We start from the raw sequence: 18,294 nt of genomic DNA, 5'->3' as shown, positions 1-18,294 counted from the left end.
AGCTGTTTTGCCTGCAGAGATGTTACAGCAGATGAGTCAGTTATTCTTAGGAAAAAGCCAGCTGGAGACAGAACCGCCAGAGTTGGACCTGCAAGTTGAACCTGCAGTAGGGCAGACCACTGATACCCCGGGGCAGATCCTAAAGTTTGGAGAAGGATATAAGGTTCAGTTCGGGGGGATATAAAAAAAAAGAAATGTATCGGATGTGTGTGAAAGTGTTGCATTTTCAAAATTTAAAAAACCTGCCTGATACACATTGGCGAGAGAGGCTACAGGTAGAGGACCCCATCACCCCTGCATGGAGGAATCTGTATAGATCACCAGTTCCTAAGAGAGTGGGGGATCTACAGTGGAGAATATTGCATACCATTGTGGCCACCAACTCATTTCTCTCCATCATTCAGCCGGGGGGAGGAGATACATGTCAGTTTTGCTCGATAAGGGAAACAGTTTTTCATTGTTATTTATTTTGTGGTCGGTTAAAGCCTTTGTTTGAGTTATTGAATGATTTGTTTAGTGAATTGGGTCTGAGTTTTACTCAAACTACTTTTATTTTTGGGGTGAAGAATGCTAAAGGAAATAAAAATCTTTGTCAATTGGCAAATTTTCTACTGGGCCAGGCAAAAATGGCAATTTTGAAAAGTAGGAAGAATAAAATGAATGGAGTTTTAACTGATGCGGTAATACCTATTTTTAAAGTATTGGTAATCTCAAGAATTAAAGTTGATTTTACTTTTTATAAATTGGTGCACCAGCTAGAACAGTTTCAGGCAATTGGGGAGGTGGTGTGTTTGGTGGAAGATAATAATTTAAAAATGTGTTTGTAATTGTTGTAATAGAGGGTTTTGTATGGACATTTGTGCTGTTTATTTTGTTTTATTTAGCAGACGCCTTTATCCAAGGCGATTTACAGAGACTAGGGTGTGTGAACTATGCATCAGCTGCAGAGTCACTTACAATTACGTCTCACCCGAAAGACGGAGCACAAGGAGGTTAAGTGACTTGCTCAGGATCACACAATGAGTCAGTGGCTGAGGTGGGATTTGAACCGGGGATCTCCTGGTTACAAGCCCTTTTCTTTAACCACTGGACCACACAGCCTCCTCCTGTAAGGTTAATATTGTTTTGATTGATTGAAATAAAGTGTATTGGGATACATATTACAAAAATAAAAATATCTATCTATCTATCTACCTATCTACCTACCTACAGTGGCTCTCAAAATAATTCACCCCCCTTGGACTTTTCCACATTTGTATTGTGTTACAACATGGAATCAAAATGGATTTAATTAGGAGTTTTTGCCACTGATCAGCACAAAAAAAGTCCATAATGTCAAAGTGACAAATAAAATCTACAAATTGTTCTAAATGAATTACAAATACAAAACAGAAAATAATTGATTGCATAAGTATTCACCCCCTTGAGTCAATATTTGGTAGAGGCACTTTGGCAGCAATTACAGCCATGAGTCTATTTGGATACGTCTCTACCAGCTTTGCACATCTGGACACTGCAATTTTTGCCCATTCTCAAGCTCTGTCAAGTTGGATGGGGACCTTTGGTGAACAGCAATTTTCAACTCTTTCCACATATTCTCAATTGGATTGAGGTCCGGGCTTTGACTGGGCCATTCCAGGACATTGACCTTTTTGTTTTTAAGCCACTCCAGTGTGGCTTTGGCTGTATGGTTGGGGTCAGTGTCCTGCTGGAAGATGAATCTTCTCCCAAGTCCCAGGTCTCTTGCAGACTTCAGCAGGTTTTCCTCCAGGATTTCTCTGTACTTTGCTGCATCCATTTTGCCCTCTATCTTCACGAGCTTTCCAGGCCCTGACGCAGAGAAGCATCCCCATAGCATGATGCTGCCACCATCATGCTTCACGGTAGGGATGGTGTTCTCAGGATGATGTGCGGTGTTAGGCTTGCGCCAAACATAGCGCTTAGCGTTGAGGCCAAAAAGCTCTATTTTGGTCTCATCAGACCATAGAATCTTCTTCCACTTGGTCTCAGAGTCTCCCACATGCCTTCTGGCAAACTCTAGCCGAGATTTGATGCAAGTCTTTTTCAACAATGGCTTTCTTTTTGCCACTCTCCCATAAAGGCCAGTTTTGTGAAGCACCTGGGCTGTTGTTGCCGTATGCACAGTGTCTCCCAGCTCAGCCGTGGAAGACTGTAACTCCTTTAGAGTTGCCATAGGCCTCTTGGTGGCCTCCCTGACTAGTGCCCTTCTCGCCCGGATACTCAGTTTTTGAGGACTGCCTGTTCTAGACAGATTCACAGTTGTGCCATATTCTCTCCATTTCTTAATAATGGACTTTACTGTGCTCCGGTGGATATTCAATACCTTGAAAATGTTCTTATATCCTACCCCTGATTGGTGCTTTTGAAGAACCTTATTCCAAGTTTTGCTTTGAATGTTGCTTCGTCTTCATGATGTAGTTTTTGTTAGGAAATGTACTAACCAACTGTGGGACCTCCCAGAAACGGGTGTATTTAACCTGAAATCATGTGAAACACATTAATTGCACACAGGTGGACTCAATTCAACTAATTATGTGACTTCTAAAGACAATTGGTTGCACCAGAGCTTATTTAGGTGTGTCATAGCAAAGGGAGTGAATACTTATGCAATCAATTATTTTCTGTTTTGTATTTGTAATTAATTTAGAACAATTTGTAGATTGTATTTGTCACTTTGACATTATGGACTTTTTTGTGTTGATCAGTGGCAAAAACTCCTAATTAAATCCATTTTGATTCCATGTTGTAACACAATAAAATGTGGAAAATCCAAGGGGGGTGAATACTTTTGAGAGCCTATCTATCTATCTATCTATCTATCTGTCTGTCTGTCTGTCTGTCTGTCTGTCTGTCTGTCTGTCTGTCTATCTATCTATCTATCTATCTATCTATCTATCTGTCTATCTATATATATATTTAAATGTGCTCCTTAATTGTTTTTCAGCAACCTTGACTGTCTCATGAACATATGCTATACTTTAAAATCAATATTGTTTTTGAATACTTAATAGCTCATAGCTCATGCACTAGCCTGGGGTAATTTTAGAGTTATTTTAATGGGCATCCATGTCGAATCTTGCAGCTGACTGATTAGGATCCTGAAAAACATGCCTATTATAAAATGTTGAAGCTTGTGAAGTTTACTGTAAAGGTGGTTGCGCTATAAAAGGTAATGATTACACAGACATCCTGCAGCTGCTGCTATTGATTTGTTGTGTATGCCCTCTCTCTCTTTCTTTGTAGGTGGACTGCGCCTTGTCTTTGGTTCGCTTGGGGAAAGAGAGAAACATCCCTAACCTTGAGCTGCTCTGTGATGATTTGGTTACCTTAGAGACACTGGTATATGAGACGGAATGCGACCTGACCGTTACTCTGAAGGATCTACAGCAGATGAAAGGCATTGATAAACTGAGGCTATTAATGAATAGTGTATGTTGCACTCTTACTCTGCATCTATTGTGTAGTGAAACACTTGTCTTATTATAAGAATCAATAAAAAAACTACAATAGATTTATTATTTGCTGTTAAAGTGGCACTGGCACCTGGGCCTCTTTCAAGCAGAGACTGCCAATAGTGCAGACATATAGATACACAATATGTATCCCAATACACAAGCCACGATACGATTCGTATTACGATATACAAGCCATGATACGATTCGTATCACGATACTTATGATAAACTCATCTCTGCTTGACGGACTTGAAAATGTTTCAGATCTATACACAGATTCAGTTGAAAATCTATGATATTTATTTACCACTAAGTAGTATAGCACTTGTTTGAGTTTAAAGACAAAGCAGCTAGAGTTTCTGGGATATCAGATTTAACTTCATTGACCAAATCTCCTTACCACATTTCTGAGAAAGGAAAACAATAGCATTGTGTTCGATAACTATTAAAGTAAAAACTTTGTTCATGTGTTTCTTTAGAAAAATCTAAATATCAAGTTAACTTTAACTCAATAGATTATTATTATACCATACATTTTATCACTAAGTATTTCTATTTTTGAATTTAAGGTTGAGTATATTATTTTATTTTGTATACTATTCTACACTGCTGTTTTTAAATGTGGTAAGAAATAATTCATTATTAGATTATACTTAATGATACAATTAGTATTAAGTAAGTCATTTTCAGCAGGATTAACACATTTCTTTAAAGTAACATAGTCAACCAAATCAAAGTTTAAGGATTATGCAACCAAATAAAAACATTATTAGGGGGCACTGAAAGGTGAGCAAATATAAAATAAAATGCAATATGTTTTGTCATCTATAATACATAGCTTTACTAAAGTCAGATACACTTCAAAATTTGTATAGCCTATCCTCCCTCACAAATGACAGACTTTTCTCGTGTATATAGTGTAGCGAGCATGGGGGTAGGGGTCAGGGTTGGTAGGTGACGCAATCAAATATGAAGACATAAGCCTGATACCAGCTCCTGCAAGGGAGCCGGCTCTTTTGTACAGCGTTATCGGCGCTATGCTTCAGTGCGGGAGGTTACATAACAGGCTTATCCTGATAACAGCCTCTATACAAGTTATGCAGCGAAACCTGTGTATCTTTGTAACATTTATTCTGCTCTTTGCAGTGCTTTTTTCTATAGTATTATGTTTGTTTTAGCTGTGTGAATCCATCTGCACACAAAGCTATTTTTGCTTTTACTGGTTATGGTGAGCTGTCAGGAATGTTCTCATGATGTAAAAGGAACAACAGAAACGTGGGTACTCCGTGGCATCTCATACTATGCAATGCTATTTTTTTTCTTCTCACTGTTAGTTTTAAAAAACAATCCCCCATTTAGCTATGTTTTTGCTTTCTAATAAGACAACATCAACCAAATTCCCTTGCTCAGTTAGTGGGAAAAGATGGTAATTGGGTGTTTTGAGACAATTCATATCAAATAAAGCTAAGTAGGATTTAAAATACATTCAGATGCATTGTGAAAATCTGCAGTACCTGTCATTTCCTGATGTCCTCCTGACATTACCACCTGCTAGACTAGATACAACAAGCTGTTGGGTGGCAGTTGATTCCCCAGGGTATTATCACAATTAGACAACCTGCTTTCTTATTGGCTCTGTTACTGTCCTACTGTACTCTGTACAATACATGTTCATAACAGCTTCAGATTAACCAATGTTTCTTCCTGGTCACAGTTATGACAAACTACATTAGAGGTGGCTAATCAAAAATGTAAAACTGAATGTATTACTGCTTTAAATTCCTGCAACAGAAAACTTGAATTCATACTTTATACAGTACATTGCATGTGAGTAAGGAAAGGGTAAATGTTATCAGTCTATCACAAGAGGAGTGTCTTTCAGCAAGTTTTAATTCACCATTAAAAAAAAAAGTTATAAAATTAAAAATAAACATGCTAACATCAAGGCCTTAAACTACATACCTAATGTGTTTATTATTAGTTTGAAAACTTTGAAGTAAAAAGCTTTCAAAATAACCCTCAAGTTTCTTATTTTTTATTTTGTTTTATCTTGTCTTTGAAAATGAAAGCAAAATACATGGAATGGTTGGGGATTTAGAATCAAGCATTCTTGTGCATACCGACTTAGATGACAGTTATCCTTAGTACACTTGCTGCAGCCTCTATTCGTTCACATATGTTGCATCAAACTACCAACACTAGTTTCTACCAAGTCAGTATGTTATAGAAAGAAACCTGTTAATTCGGTATATTTAACTGTAAGACCACTTTATTCTTTACAGTAGTATCTTGGGTTGAAATACATTATAAGTAGTCAGTTCAAAAAAGAACCCCTGTGTATTAACTGATTTGCATTGAATAACATTGGTTTAATGTTAGAAAAATAGTCAGACCTTGCCGTCCTCATTACGGGAACTTATGTCCATTGTGAAGTGATCCAACACTGAAACTGCTTCCACCTAATTCCGCCGTACTTCAGAACTACTCTACAATTTAACTAACGCCACTAAATCACAACCCCATTTTAACAAAATCTTTGTGTTTGATTATCTTTAGTCATCTGAAGAAATGTATGTGAAAAATGCTTACCAGTGGATGGTCCCTTTTCTCCATCGATGCGAGAGTCAGAAACCAGGATCTGCAAATATTCTTGTAAAGGAATACTTGGTTACACTAGCCAAGGAAGACCTGAAATATCCCTTGAAGATCTTTCAGCACTCCAAACCTGATGTAAGTTTTAGTATTTTTTTTTTTCATCTTTGATGTCAGTGTACACATTTTCTCTGACAGAGAGAAAATAAAACTTGATGCTATATTGCCACATTTTAAAGCACAGGCATGGGTCTGAATAGTTTTACCATGTATTATTACATATCAAATAGTAGCCCCCATTGTGCACAAATTGATTACAGCACTGTGCACTGGAAAACCAATATTCAGTGCTCCCCCTTTATAACGCTGTAGTCAGGAGCCATAGTTAAGACACCTTGCTATTTGTGTTCCGTCTTATAACGAAACTACTAGTGTTAGTGTAATGGCATTATGGGGCAAATGGGAGCCATGACCATACCACCTTAAACCTGTTCCACATTATAAAAAATTAAACCGCTTTATTTTATTTTTTTTGGAACTAACACACATACATACATTTAGACAGAGCCCAGTGTATTTGAAATTGTGATGAATTGTGAGTTATGATGATCAATGTTATCACAACAGGCTGCAGAGTCAGTTGAAGTTTTTAATGCTAATTCTATATTCCAGTGCTATACAGGATGTCCATGTTTTGGGTGGAGGAAACTTACCCAGCTTAGGCAGATTGATTTATTTGCCTGTACAGTTAACCTGTCATATCCGATTCTGTAAGATAAAATTACCTCTTATTAATCGATGGACCTCTGAAATGTATAATTTACACATGCTGCTACTAACTGAACAGTACTGGTGGAAACTGATCAATGCACATTTTATTATGTGTCTAAAACAGTAAATTCAGCTCTTAGCAGTTCAGTTGCAGATTAAAAAAAATAAAAAAGACGGGATTTCGGATTCATTTTTACATGCTGTCGCTTCGCGTAACTGCCCAGTTTAAGTATGTTAACTAAAAGAAAAAAGGGATTAAAGTAATTTAATTGCCTTTAAAAAGCTGGAATAAGATTTTTCCGCCAACCTCCAAAGCTGGTTTGTGTACTCGCGTGGTGCAAAAAAATAAATAAATAAATATATATATATATATATATATATATATATATATATATATATATATATATATATATATATTGGAATGCTGTTTTGTAAATTGCCAAATACTGTATCTGCAATCATTTTCACAAATGTTTTTGTATAGTACACGTGCACAACCATACTTTGGTGTTTTAGACACACTGATGTACCTGGCATTGGTAATTTATAAAGCCCTGACATTAATAAAACAACCACAATGTAGTATGACGACTCTCTCTGAGATACAATATTTTTAAATATCCGGTGGACCACTAGAACCAGTTAAATCGGATATGACATGTTCTATTGTATTTTACATCTTGTGGAATTTAATTATCTGTTGTGGATTGCATATTTATTCAGTTTTGTATTGGGTTTTAACACTACATATTTCATTGCATATTTTTCTTCATAGTGTCAACAGAAAATTATTGGAGACCATGACCAGTTAATGTCTATAGCCCTTGAGTGTATTTATAGCTGTGAGAGAGATAATCAGCTGCCCCATTGTTATGATATCCTTGAATGTCTTCCACAGAGAGGCTACGGGTGAGTGGATCAAATACTGTTGTGAATCTTAATCAAATATTTTGTGAAGAAATAGAACTACAAATCTCAGAACTTTGAGTCCTAGTTTGAAGCAAAGTCAATAAAGCAATTGTAATGGTGTAAAACTACCGGGAAACAACTTAGCTGCTGAAAGGAGCTGACACTATGAATTGAATATTTTATGAATATTACTATGAATATTTTCATTAACACGTGACCCAAGATGGCCGCCATATAGGGGTCATGTGACTTTTTTGGTTTCCGAATGATGAGGACCTAACGCTTGAGATATTGGATTCATACTTGTATTCTGTAATTCTACAGTCAATACCACAACTATTTCAGACACCATTTAAGGTGGTGATTACATATTTGCAGTTATATGAACCCAATATGTTAAATGTGCTGGTTACCTTGAAATTTACCTTTGACCTAATATTGCTGTCACGTTACGGTCATGTGACTTTTAAAAATGTATTTTAGATATAGAGGACACATTGTGTTAGCAAGATAGTGTTTTGCTATTGGTGAACATCTGAATTATATGATTCTCTCAATATACTCTTACAGTTGGCAACCATGTTTCAGTGCCACATTTTTTTAACCTCTCACCAAATCAATGGTACACACCCTGAAATAATGTCTTTAAAGTTGGTACACAGCTCTAGTCTATGACTATCTTAGTGATGTTTCATATATTCTAGAATATGCCATTTCTAGCTCATCTCTGCAAATTTGCCTTTGAACAAAATAGGGCTGATTTAGTCACAATATTTTCTTAAGACAATTCACATGGCTTCAGTGATTCATAGCTTCACATTAAATGCATGACAGTGTAATATAAAATGCAATGGAGGATTAATTAACAAACCACTTATATAAGATAACTAATGCCCAAAGGTACCTTCTGGTTTCATTTCCATTTATAGTGATGAAAACTAAGCATATGAGAAGGGAATATGTGAAAATGGACTAAACATAGACTTTTACTGACCCAGAATGGAGTTTGAGAATAAGGAAGGTCTGGTTAACAGATCTGAGACAGTCACAGTAAAGAAACCCCCTGATACCCAATTAACGTTGTCAGTTTTTTCAGTTTTAAAGGCTGTATAGGACCAAAGCAAATTTCAGTGATGTTAATATGCATTTCGTTTTACCACTGAGATTAATTGACCCCAAAAGCTGCACAACCTTTAGTAAAACCGGCTTCATTCCGACTTCATTTTAAATACTCCCTAACAAAAATAACAGTTGACCACATGAAAACTATTACATATTACAAATTAAGTTAAGAAATATTTTCTATGTGTTCTACTGGTTAGTGAACAAACAATACTAGCAAAGTGGAAACTCTGCATAACATATATTTTTTTTAATGTATTTTTTTTTACACAAAATTGTAATTGTACCAATGGAATAACATTAGTCAGTATTTATACAAGCTTAATATATACAGTAGGAAGACTATCAAATTCAGTAGTGTATATATTAATGTAGTTTTGTGTATTTTATAGCAATAACATATTTAACATTTAAATAAAAGGGTTTTCTAAGTCACAGAACAGAAAGTGGTTGGATGCCATCTTTCTAGGCCTTGATATTGTCAGGAAGGCCCATGTTCATGGACACCTGACATTACTACCTGCAACAGCAGTCTAGTGGTTCATTAAAGAAGACAGTACATGAGGACCAGTGTGCCACAGTGGCGGAGCTCAAGGCAGCCACACACAATGCATTTTGCCAAATTCACCCCATCAGCATGGCGAACAATTGCGTCATGTGCCAAAAATACACAAGGCTAACACAAATGAAAAACAGTACATTGAGATGAAGCAGTCTCCCATATCTAGTGTTTGGGATTGTTCAGTTTGCTGTAATGCATCAAGTCTAAAGGGGACAAGACACATTTCTCCAGTAGTCAAAAACTGTATGCTGAAGAACAAAGCATTCTATGTGGGTTAATATTTTAATTTATTTTCCCATAGCCATGAAACCGACCTGACTAAAATCCTTCATGATAAGGTGGATCAGTTGGAGAAACATCTGAGGTTTGTCGATTTTACACATTATTACAAAATGCAGAACAGGGACACATGCAGTTTCAGTTTGCTTGTAGGGATATTTTAGTAATGAATTAGATCCAGCTGATTGTCATTTATCCAATTTGCACCTTTCTTTGTACAGCATATCTGTCTTAATTCTGCTGCCAGGTGCAGTATGTATTTGATTGAACTGAAACCAGCCGATGATTGTAATTGAAATGGCCTTAGTTTTAAGAAATTTGAATATGTTTCCCAGCAAGCTATACATGATATTGCAAATAGTGTTACATTTGAAAGCATAGTGTAAGATGGATATAGGAATTAATACTGTCTGTACTTTGTAACTGTGTTTTGTTGGAATTGTGTGGAATTTTCAGGGGGAGGGAGAGGGGGGGATTCAGTTGAGAATAAAACAGTAAATATAGACAAAATAAAATATAAATGATGTTTTGATGGTGTCTAAAAATAAAACATCTCTAAACCTTATAGGTCAATTGAGTTCAGTCATCAGTTGGATACCAGATGACAGCTATTTCCAGCAATGCAATTGGTGTAATCGGGAAACAAATACATAGCACACACTGCTGCACATGACACCAGGTCGTGACCCTGCTGTCTGTAAAAGTTAGCTCGGGGGAACTCTTGAGTGATAATAATGAATAGGTGCATCCACTGACTTAGGAGGGTATACTGTGCTGCTACTGACTGGAAAGAATCAAGATGCTAATTCTTGGACTGCACCCAAAGATGTAAACAGTGCCACCAAGCCTCAGGATAGATCAGAGTTGCCCGAAGCAGTTTATATTTCTGAAAAAAAGTACTGAAGTTATTTCATGTGATCTGGGAAGATAGGGAACTGCACACCAAGATCAAATACATCTTACAGGGTTTTTTATAACTTAAATGGATGTGATACTGGATCTTTAAAATAACATACTATACATCGTAAACCACTCGTAAGGACAATATATGCTACCTGCATTAGGTAGAAATGTTAGTTATTCCGTTTACAAGAAATATTATGTTGCCATGGCAAATGACAGAACATTCAAAGAAATTTGTATTAAGTTTGCTTCAGATGTAAATAATTTTTTTTTTTTTTTTTGTTATTATTTGTTTGTTTTGATGGCTTCAAAGGTCAATATGAAATATTTTCACTTGCAGTGTGGCAGAGATTTTGGAGAAGCATGGACTGCCAAAACCCCCTTCGTTTGTGCAGAACAGCCAATCCAGCCGAGAGGAAGCCCACCAACTGATGGTAAAGCTCACCAGACACACTGGGCGCAGGTGAGTTACATTGATCTAGACCCGTATACAAACACAATAGAAAGAGGTCTTCAGATATCTAAAAAGGTCTGGCTGGTCTCAGAGGAGCTTGCTGTTGTGTATAAGCAAGGGCATATATTATTTTACTGGGTTTTTTGTGTTTGTTTATTTTGGTTTTTTTTTTTCACACCAATACTTACTTAAATTAATGAGAGATAAATTAGAAAAAAAGTCCGGTTTGTCACACTTTCCCCAGATTCCCAGATGGTGCACAGTAAGGAATTTCACAGAGGGCAGGAAGATGCCCTAATAAAATACTGGTATATATTGATTTTTTTGGCAGGAATCCACCTGTAAGTGAGAACCATTGGAAAGGATTGCTGCAGGATTTGCAAGACATGCAGCAGAATGTATACAAGTGCTTGGACCAAGACACTTGCTATGAGGTACTGCACAGTTATTAATTAGCTATGGCATATAGTCAAGTAAACCCTTAAGGCTTTCTAAACATGATAAGGCATAGAAAAAACTTTCCTTTTTGCATTTTTTATTTCTTATTCTGTAATATTTTAAAAACAGTGGATAGCATCAAGCTCTTTCAATCCTAAGTAATTTAGAAAGATACAGTAGACAGAAATACTGTAGAAACACAGATAGACATGGACAGTTTACTGGTCTAAATGTTTGAGCACTTGACAATTCTAGGTAGAGACTTACCTTTGCTTCCAAGCTTCAGTCGTCCGATAACATCTGTTTCTTTGGTTAGACAGGTAAAAGAGGCCATTGGCTTCACAGCAGAAGTGGAGGTCCCTGGTTGCAACTGTGATATGCACTGTTGCAACAACATTCCAATTGGATGTTTCAAACTAGCTGGAAAAACAGGAGTAACATTAATTTAAGAAATACGTTAAAAATAAGTAGAACTCTGTTTAGCGTATATTTATATATTATAATTTAGTAACAAAGGCCATGGAATGTTAAGTTGCTGAGGATATTCATACTGCTGAGAGACGACCAACTAAGGCCAAAAGGTTTGCATCACCCTATAGAATTAACTAATTTTGCTTCATAAAGTTGAATGCAACCTGCTGACTATGGTTATGTTAACATATTGAGTTGCATACTGCTTTTTAGTTTTTCATATACTTAATGAAAAACTGACAATTTACATTTCTAAATCTAGCATGAAATACTGTACTACTATTAAGCCTTCCAGTAGACTTTTGCAATATCATTTTGTAGTTTCTTTGATTACATGATTTTTTTTTTTAAATGATGTCTCAATCCTAAAATTCTATGTGATGCAACACTTTTGCCCATAGCTGTAGAACACTTGGATGTGAGCACGATCATGTTTTTATAGCAAGCACGATCACGCTTTCATAGCAAGCACGTTCACATTTTTATTGCAAACATGTTCACGTTTTTATAGCAAGCACGTTCACATTTTTATTGCAAACATGTTCATGTTTTTATAGCAAGCATGTTCACGTTTTTATTGCGTACAATCACGTTTTCATAGCAAGCATGTTCACGTTTTATAGCAAGCATGTTCACGTTTTTATTGCAAGCTTGTTCATGTTTTTTATAGCAAGTACGTTCACGTTTTTATAGCAAGCATGTTCACGTTTTTATAGCAAGCACGTTCATGTTTTTATAGCAAGCATGTTCACGTTTTTATAGCAAGCACGTTCACGTTTTTATAGCAAGCATGTTCACGTTTTTATTGCAAGGACAATCACGTTTTCATAGCAAGCACGTTCATGTTTTTATAGCAAGCATGTTCACGTTTTTATTGCAAGCTTGTTCATGTTTTTTATAGCAAGTACGTTCACGTTTTTATAGCAAGCATGTTCACGTTTTTATAGCAAGCACGTTCATGTTTTTATAGCAAGCATGTTCACGTTTTTATAGCAAGCACGTTCACGTTTTTATAGCAAGCATGTTCACGTTTTTATTGCAAGGACAATCACGTTTTCATAGCAAGCACGTTCATGTTTTTATAGCAAGCATGTTCACGTTTTTATTGCAAGCTTGTTCATGTTTTTTATAGCAAGTACGTTCACGTTTTTATAGCAAGCATGTTCACGTTTTTATAGCAAGCACGTTCATGTTTTTATAGCAAGCATGTTCACGTTTTTATAGCAAGCACGTTCACGTTTTTATAGCAAGCATGTTCACGTTTTTATTGCAAGGACAATCACGTTTTCATAGCAAGCACGTTCACGTTTTTATAGCAAGCATGTTAACGTTTTTATAGCAAGCACATTCACGTTTTTATTGCAAGCTTGTTCATGTTTTTTATAGCAAGTACGTTCACGTTTTTATAGCAAGCATGTTCACGTTTTTATTGCAAGGACAATCACGTTTTCATAGCAAGCACGTTCACGTTTTTATAGCAAGCATGTTCACGTTTTTATTGCAAGGACAATCACGTTTTCATAGCAAGCACGTTCACGTTTTTATAGCAAGCACACATAGACAGAGGGAGGTTGCTTTTTAGAGAAGCCAAACCAGTACTTTAACTTGAACCTGTTGACTTGTAGAATGTGACATTGGGGCTCCAAATGGCTTGGCTTTTTGCTACAGAACTTTACATACATAGTACATGAACAACAAACAATTTTATTTTAAAACTAAACTCAAAGGTAAAATTAGACTGTCCACAAATTCCAGAATGTTCTGTAACCCTTTAAAGTGTGGTTCTTATGCTGACTTCTAAAGAGCTATTCTTATTAGAAAACAGTGAGTCACCTGCCTGTGTGTACTATCTCACAATCCCATACTTCTGAAAATGCAATAAAAACAGATTGTGAGATCTTATCTTGTGATCAAATTGCATTGTAAGGTATAAGCAAGAGAACACAGGAAATTTGTTGAAGCTTTATTGTTCGCTGTATGATAAAAGTCTACTCAATTCTTATCAGCAAATAGGGTTTTCCAATAACTTGAAGGCCTGAATAAAAAAGGACTCCAGTATATTCAGATAAGTCTTATTTATTTATTTTTAAAAGCCGATAAAAACACCACAGTGTGCAAACACCCCCCCAAAAAAAGCTCAGGCTTTAAAAACGGATGAGTGTTGTTGTATTTGCACACCATCTGATGCAAATTATAATACGTGCTTAATTTTCCTGGTATGTTGTAACATATATGCCAGAATTATACCTTTTCAAAAATATTTTTTTATATACATATTCCGACTGGAGAATTCTTTTCTACTAAGCATATATACTGGCTTGAGTAAGACTGTTTGAGATGTGTGGTCTGTTGTCACATTTATAGTAGAGCTGTAGTTATCAATGATAGAAACTAACCATGCTTTATTAGACTATTGAAACTGTAATGGTGATTGTATTTGAGCAGTCTCATGTCATTCAGTACAACAGCAAAATAAAAACAAGAATTCCCCTGCAGTGGGCATTGTCTGATTAGATATCTGACCTTTTGTTATGTGCCCTCACCTTTTACTCAGGACTCTTAACTGTCACCGCAGTCAATTTCCTTGTAGACTTTTTCATTGGATGTTAACAAAAGTCCCTGCACAACTGAGTTAAAAAAGAATAGCACACTTCTGGTAATGTTCTGTTTAGAATATATATATATATATATATATATATATATATATATATATATATATAGACACACACACACACACACACACACACACAGTGAAACTCTGATATAATGTACTGCCTTGGGACCGTAAAAACAGTATGTTATAACCAAGGTATGTAATAACCAGATACATGCACATACCTGCCAAATCAGCACAAAAATCAAAACCTAGTACAATACTAATTGATTAATGTACATATACAATGTATGTAGTATAAAGGTTTATTACCGAAGAAACAATATAAAACAATGTAACATGTAGCTAGTACTGTACATTACTATACAGTATGTAACATTCTGTATTTTAAATATTTAATACAGTAATTCTATGTTGCCTTGTATAAAGATGGTCAGCTAAATGAATTATAAAAATGAAGAAAAAACATGTAATTAATGTACTGAACAATACTGTACTGTAATTAGTAAAATAAACAAATTAATAAAAAAAAAATACAGTACTAATAAATTATAGAAATAATAAAACTGATAATAATAATAAAAATAATATACAAGTCAATAAACATTACCATACAAACTGTCAGTTTAGGTACAGTACAGTAATCATTGACACTGCTGTTTTAAGAAGTCTTTTAGGCCCTGGCCACATTAGCTTTTTAGAACCGAGTTAAGGGTTCAAAACCTGTTTAAAAGTGCTTAGATCGATTTGCATCCACACTAAACACGGTTCATAACTGATTTCAACAACAGAGTTTGAAACCTACTCAGGAGGTAGTCTCGAACTCTGTTGTCTGCATAACTGGGTTAGATAAACTAGTTTAACTGTAATCTGGACGTGAACCATGTTCGAGTCTGGTTACACAGTATCCTCCGATATCCCCCAGTTCTTTGCGGTAATACGTTGCCATAATTCCCCTGTTTACATGCGACGAGAATAAAGAAAAGACAAGCCACAGTGTATAATGCTAAGTCTCAATGTTTAAGTTATATTCCAAAATATAACGTTTTTAACACAGAAAAAAAAAAGATACTGTCAGGCTGTGAAAATGTGATTTAGTAAACGGTACCACTATGAAATGTACTTTTCTGTGACCTATCTGGACACTTGGCACTTCTTTTCTCGCACCAGTGTCTTGGCCACTCACAACACAGCAGCCAAGTGTTCATCCGTAAGCCTTGATCTGTGTTTTAATTTGTTAAGGTTAATTGTCGAGAAGAGCTGCTTGCAAATGCAAATGCTTCCAAATAAACTCAAGGTTTTACGAAAAAGTTCTGACAATTTGAGGAATTCGTTGACTGGAACATACTGGTAGAAATCTTGCTACGGCACTTCGTTGAATTTATCCTTGAGATGCTGTTTGGACTGAAAATCGATTGGCTCCATTTGAAGATTTGGCTGGGCTATATCACATTACAGGCAGGGCCATAACTGGAGCTGACGTTCTATCAAGGTCAAACTTAGGTTTTAAGCTATAGCTGGCAGTATTTATATGACTGCTTGGTATTTACTATTGAACCCCCAAATCTATGTTACACTGCAAACCAACAGAGAAAATTAAGTATTTTGTGCTTTACCAGAATTTCTACATGAGCATCAGCATTTATGATGAAAAATAACAACCGAGGACACGACCTCGGTGTCCTCATAGCTAGTTACGGCCATGATTACAGGTAAATGGTTTTACAAAAAACTGAGAGATGTTTCGATGAGACTGGAAGTCTTGAAATCGACAATCAGTTATTTCATCAGGTTTGCTACTTTTTCACTGCAGTGCTTGTAGTCTTCATCATCAAATTAATGTTTTTGTAACACTTGAATCTCTTGGCATGCAGTGAAGTGAACAAAATTTCTGTTTGACATGTGTTGCTACCACAAATTCAGCTTTGCTTTGAAAGCTCTCACCTCTTCATACATTACTGTTACAATCTGCTTTGGCCCTTTGCTTTGCTATTCTAATCAAAATTATTTGTGCTGTGCTGTTACACGTGTACATGAGGAAACAGATCATGTGCGCCATTTGATTGGCTATTTTAGTACCTCTGTGAGCTGCATTTGGCTTAATGGGAATGTCACTCGTACAATGCAGACTGCTCATGTTGAAAACACCTGTTATATTAAAGAGGCGGGTTGTTTTAAAGAAAAATTCCACAACAACAATGCAGTACATCAATGCAATTTTAAAAACGAACAGGTCCTCGCTGTGTTAGTGGTGAATCAGAGCCTGTTTCTTTTAAATAGAATTTGCACTGAATCCTGATTTAAAAACAAGGGGCAAATTGGAGTTAAGCATTTCTGGCTTTAAAGGCTTTCAAAAAAACTAATTAGCAGTAAAATAAAAAAGTATAACAAAGACTGTGACCGAAAGAGATGGCACACAACAATGTACATTGTAATACAGTAGTATTACTACTGTATTACAGCTAAGAAAACACCCCTCGGGAAGCAAGCAGAGTGTTCTTATAGCCAAAGTGTTCTCTAAGACGACGCTAGCCACCAGACACAATATGAATAAATAAATAAATAAATACATATATATTACTTCATGACGCATGTGCATCAACATATGAAATGAACTGAATAAGTAAAAGCAAAACAATGGGCATGTGTATGTTAATAAACTATAATAATGAAATAACAGACAAACTAACATTAATAAAACTAAAGCAAACCAACACTGTCAAAAAGCTTAAATCGCTATGTACAATGAAATTATGAAAGGTAAGCAAAGTCTGGTTTCTAATGAAGTAAAGTGTATTGATCTCAAACTATGAAGAATACAAAAACCATGAAGCTGGCGGGTATGTTTCGGTCTATCACAATAGCAGAATCAAAAATAGTCGTCATTACTTAGGGTTAACTTAACATTAATAAACTAACTGTCAAGCTAAATTAGCACAGCACCCCTACACGTGTTACAAAATGCAGCAGCAATATACAAGACATGCACATTATTTAATAGAATGGTAAAGCAACTCACCAGAACGGGAAACACCAAATTGCTCGGCGACTTGTGTCTGATTCAGGTTTTTTTGAAGAGCTCGAACAATTTCAAACTTTGTGTAGCAAGAGAAACAGCGGTGCATTGTGTTGTTTGTTTACATGCCATTTTGTAGCGATGAGGTGCACTCGTGGAAATCAGAATACAAAACAATTCAGTGATATGACGGGTTCTGGAAATAGTTAATAAACCAATCAGTGTTCCTCTCGAGATGACAAGTCGTTTTTTTTACAAAACAATACTGTATCTGTTTTGAAATAATCGCTATCGGTGCCAAGAAGGTGCTCTTTTAAGCGAAGTTCCTGTTCATTTAGCCATAGCATTTATATTGGGAAAAATCAGTTTCACCACAAGGGTGTTCCCTTAGGCGAAGTGTTAGGAGGTGTTCCTATATGCAGAGACTACTGTACAACCATCTTATATTCTGTACATTATTACATAAGACAAATATAACACTTAAAACATGATCCTGATTTTTTAAATGATTTTATTTTAGATTGAGCCCCCAGGCTTATAACAATGAAACATCACAGCTCACAAAAGATATTGTTTAAATGCACTGGTTTGAACAGCAACTACTGATCAGCACTTTCGGCAATGGAGATGGATCATCTTTATCTCTCTTGTCTTGGTATTTCAGCTTTTTTGAAGTTTTTTTTTTTTT

The 18,294-nt window shown here is 35.9% G+C and overlaps 1 protein-coding gene across 1 annotated transcript in view; it reads left to right on the top strand.

Moving 5' to 3' along the window:
- The window catches only part of nbas (NBAS subunit of NRZ tethering complex), a 220,453-nt gene that overhangs the window by 72,336 nt on the left and 129,823 nt on the right, over nt 1-18,294 (top strand). The window contains exons 24-29 of the mRNA XM_034004808.3: nt 3,265-3,450; nt 6,032-6,205; nt 7,614-7,747; nt 9,733-9,795; nt 10,954-11,076; nt 11,399-11,501. Of these exons, the coding sequence (XP_033860699.3) occupies nt 3,265-3,450; nt 6,032-6,205; nt 7,614-7,747; nt 9,733-9,795; nt 10,954-11,076; nt 11,399-11,501 (783 nt within the window). The remainder of the gene's footprint in view (nt 1-3,264; nt 3,451-6,031; nt 6,206-7,613; nt 7,748-9,732; nt 9,796-10,953; nt 11,077-11,398; nt 11,502-18,294) is intronic.

This window comes from Acipenser ruthenus, chromosome 5 (genome assembly GCF_902713425.1).
Source record: "Acipenser ruthenus chromosome 5, fAciRut3.2 maternal haplotype, whole genome shotgun sequence".
Lineage (NCBI taxonomy): Eukaryota > Metazoa > Chordata > Actinopteri > Acipenseriformes > Acipenseridae > Acipenser > Acipenser ruthenus.
Note: the sequence above shows the minus strand (reverse complement) of the source record. Positions and strands in the feature narration are given on the sequence as shown.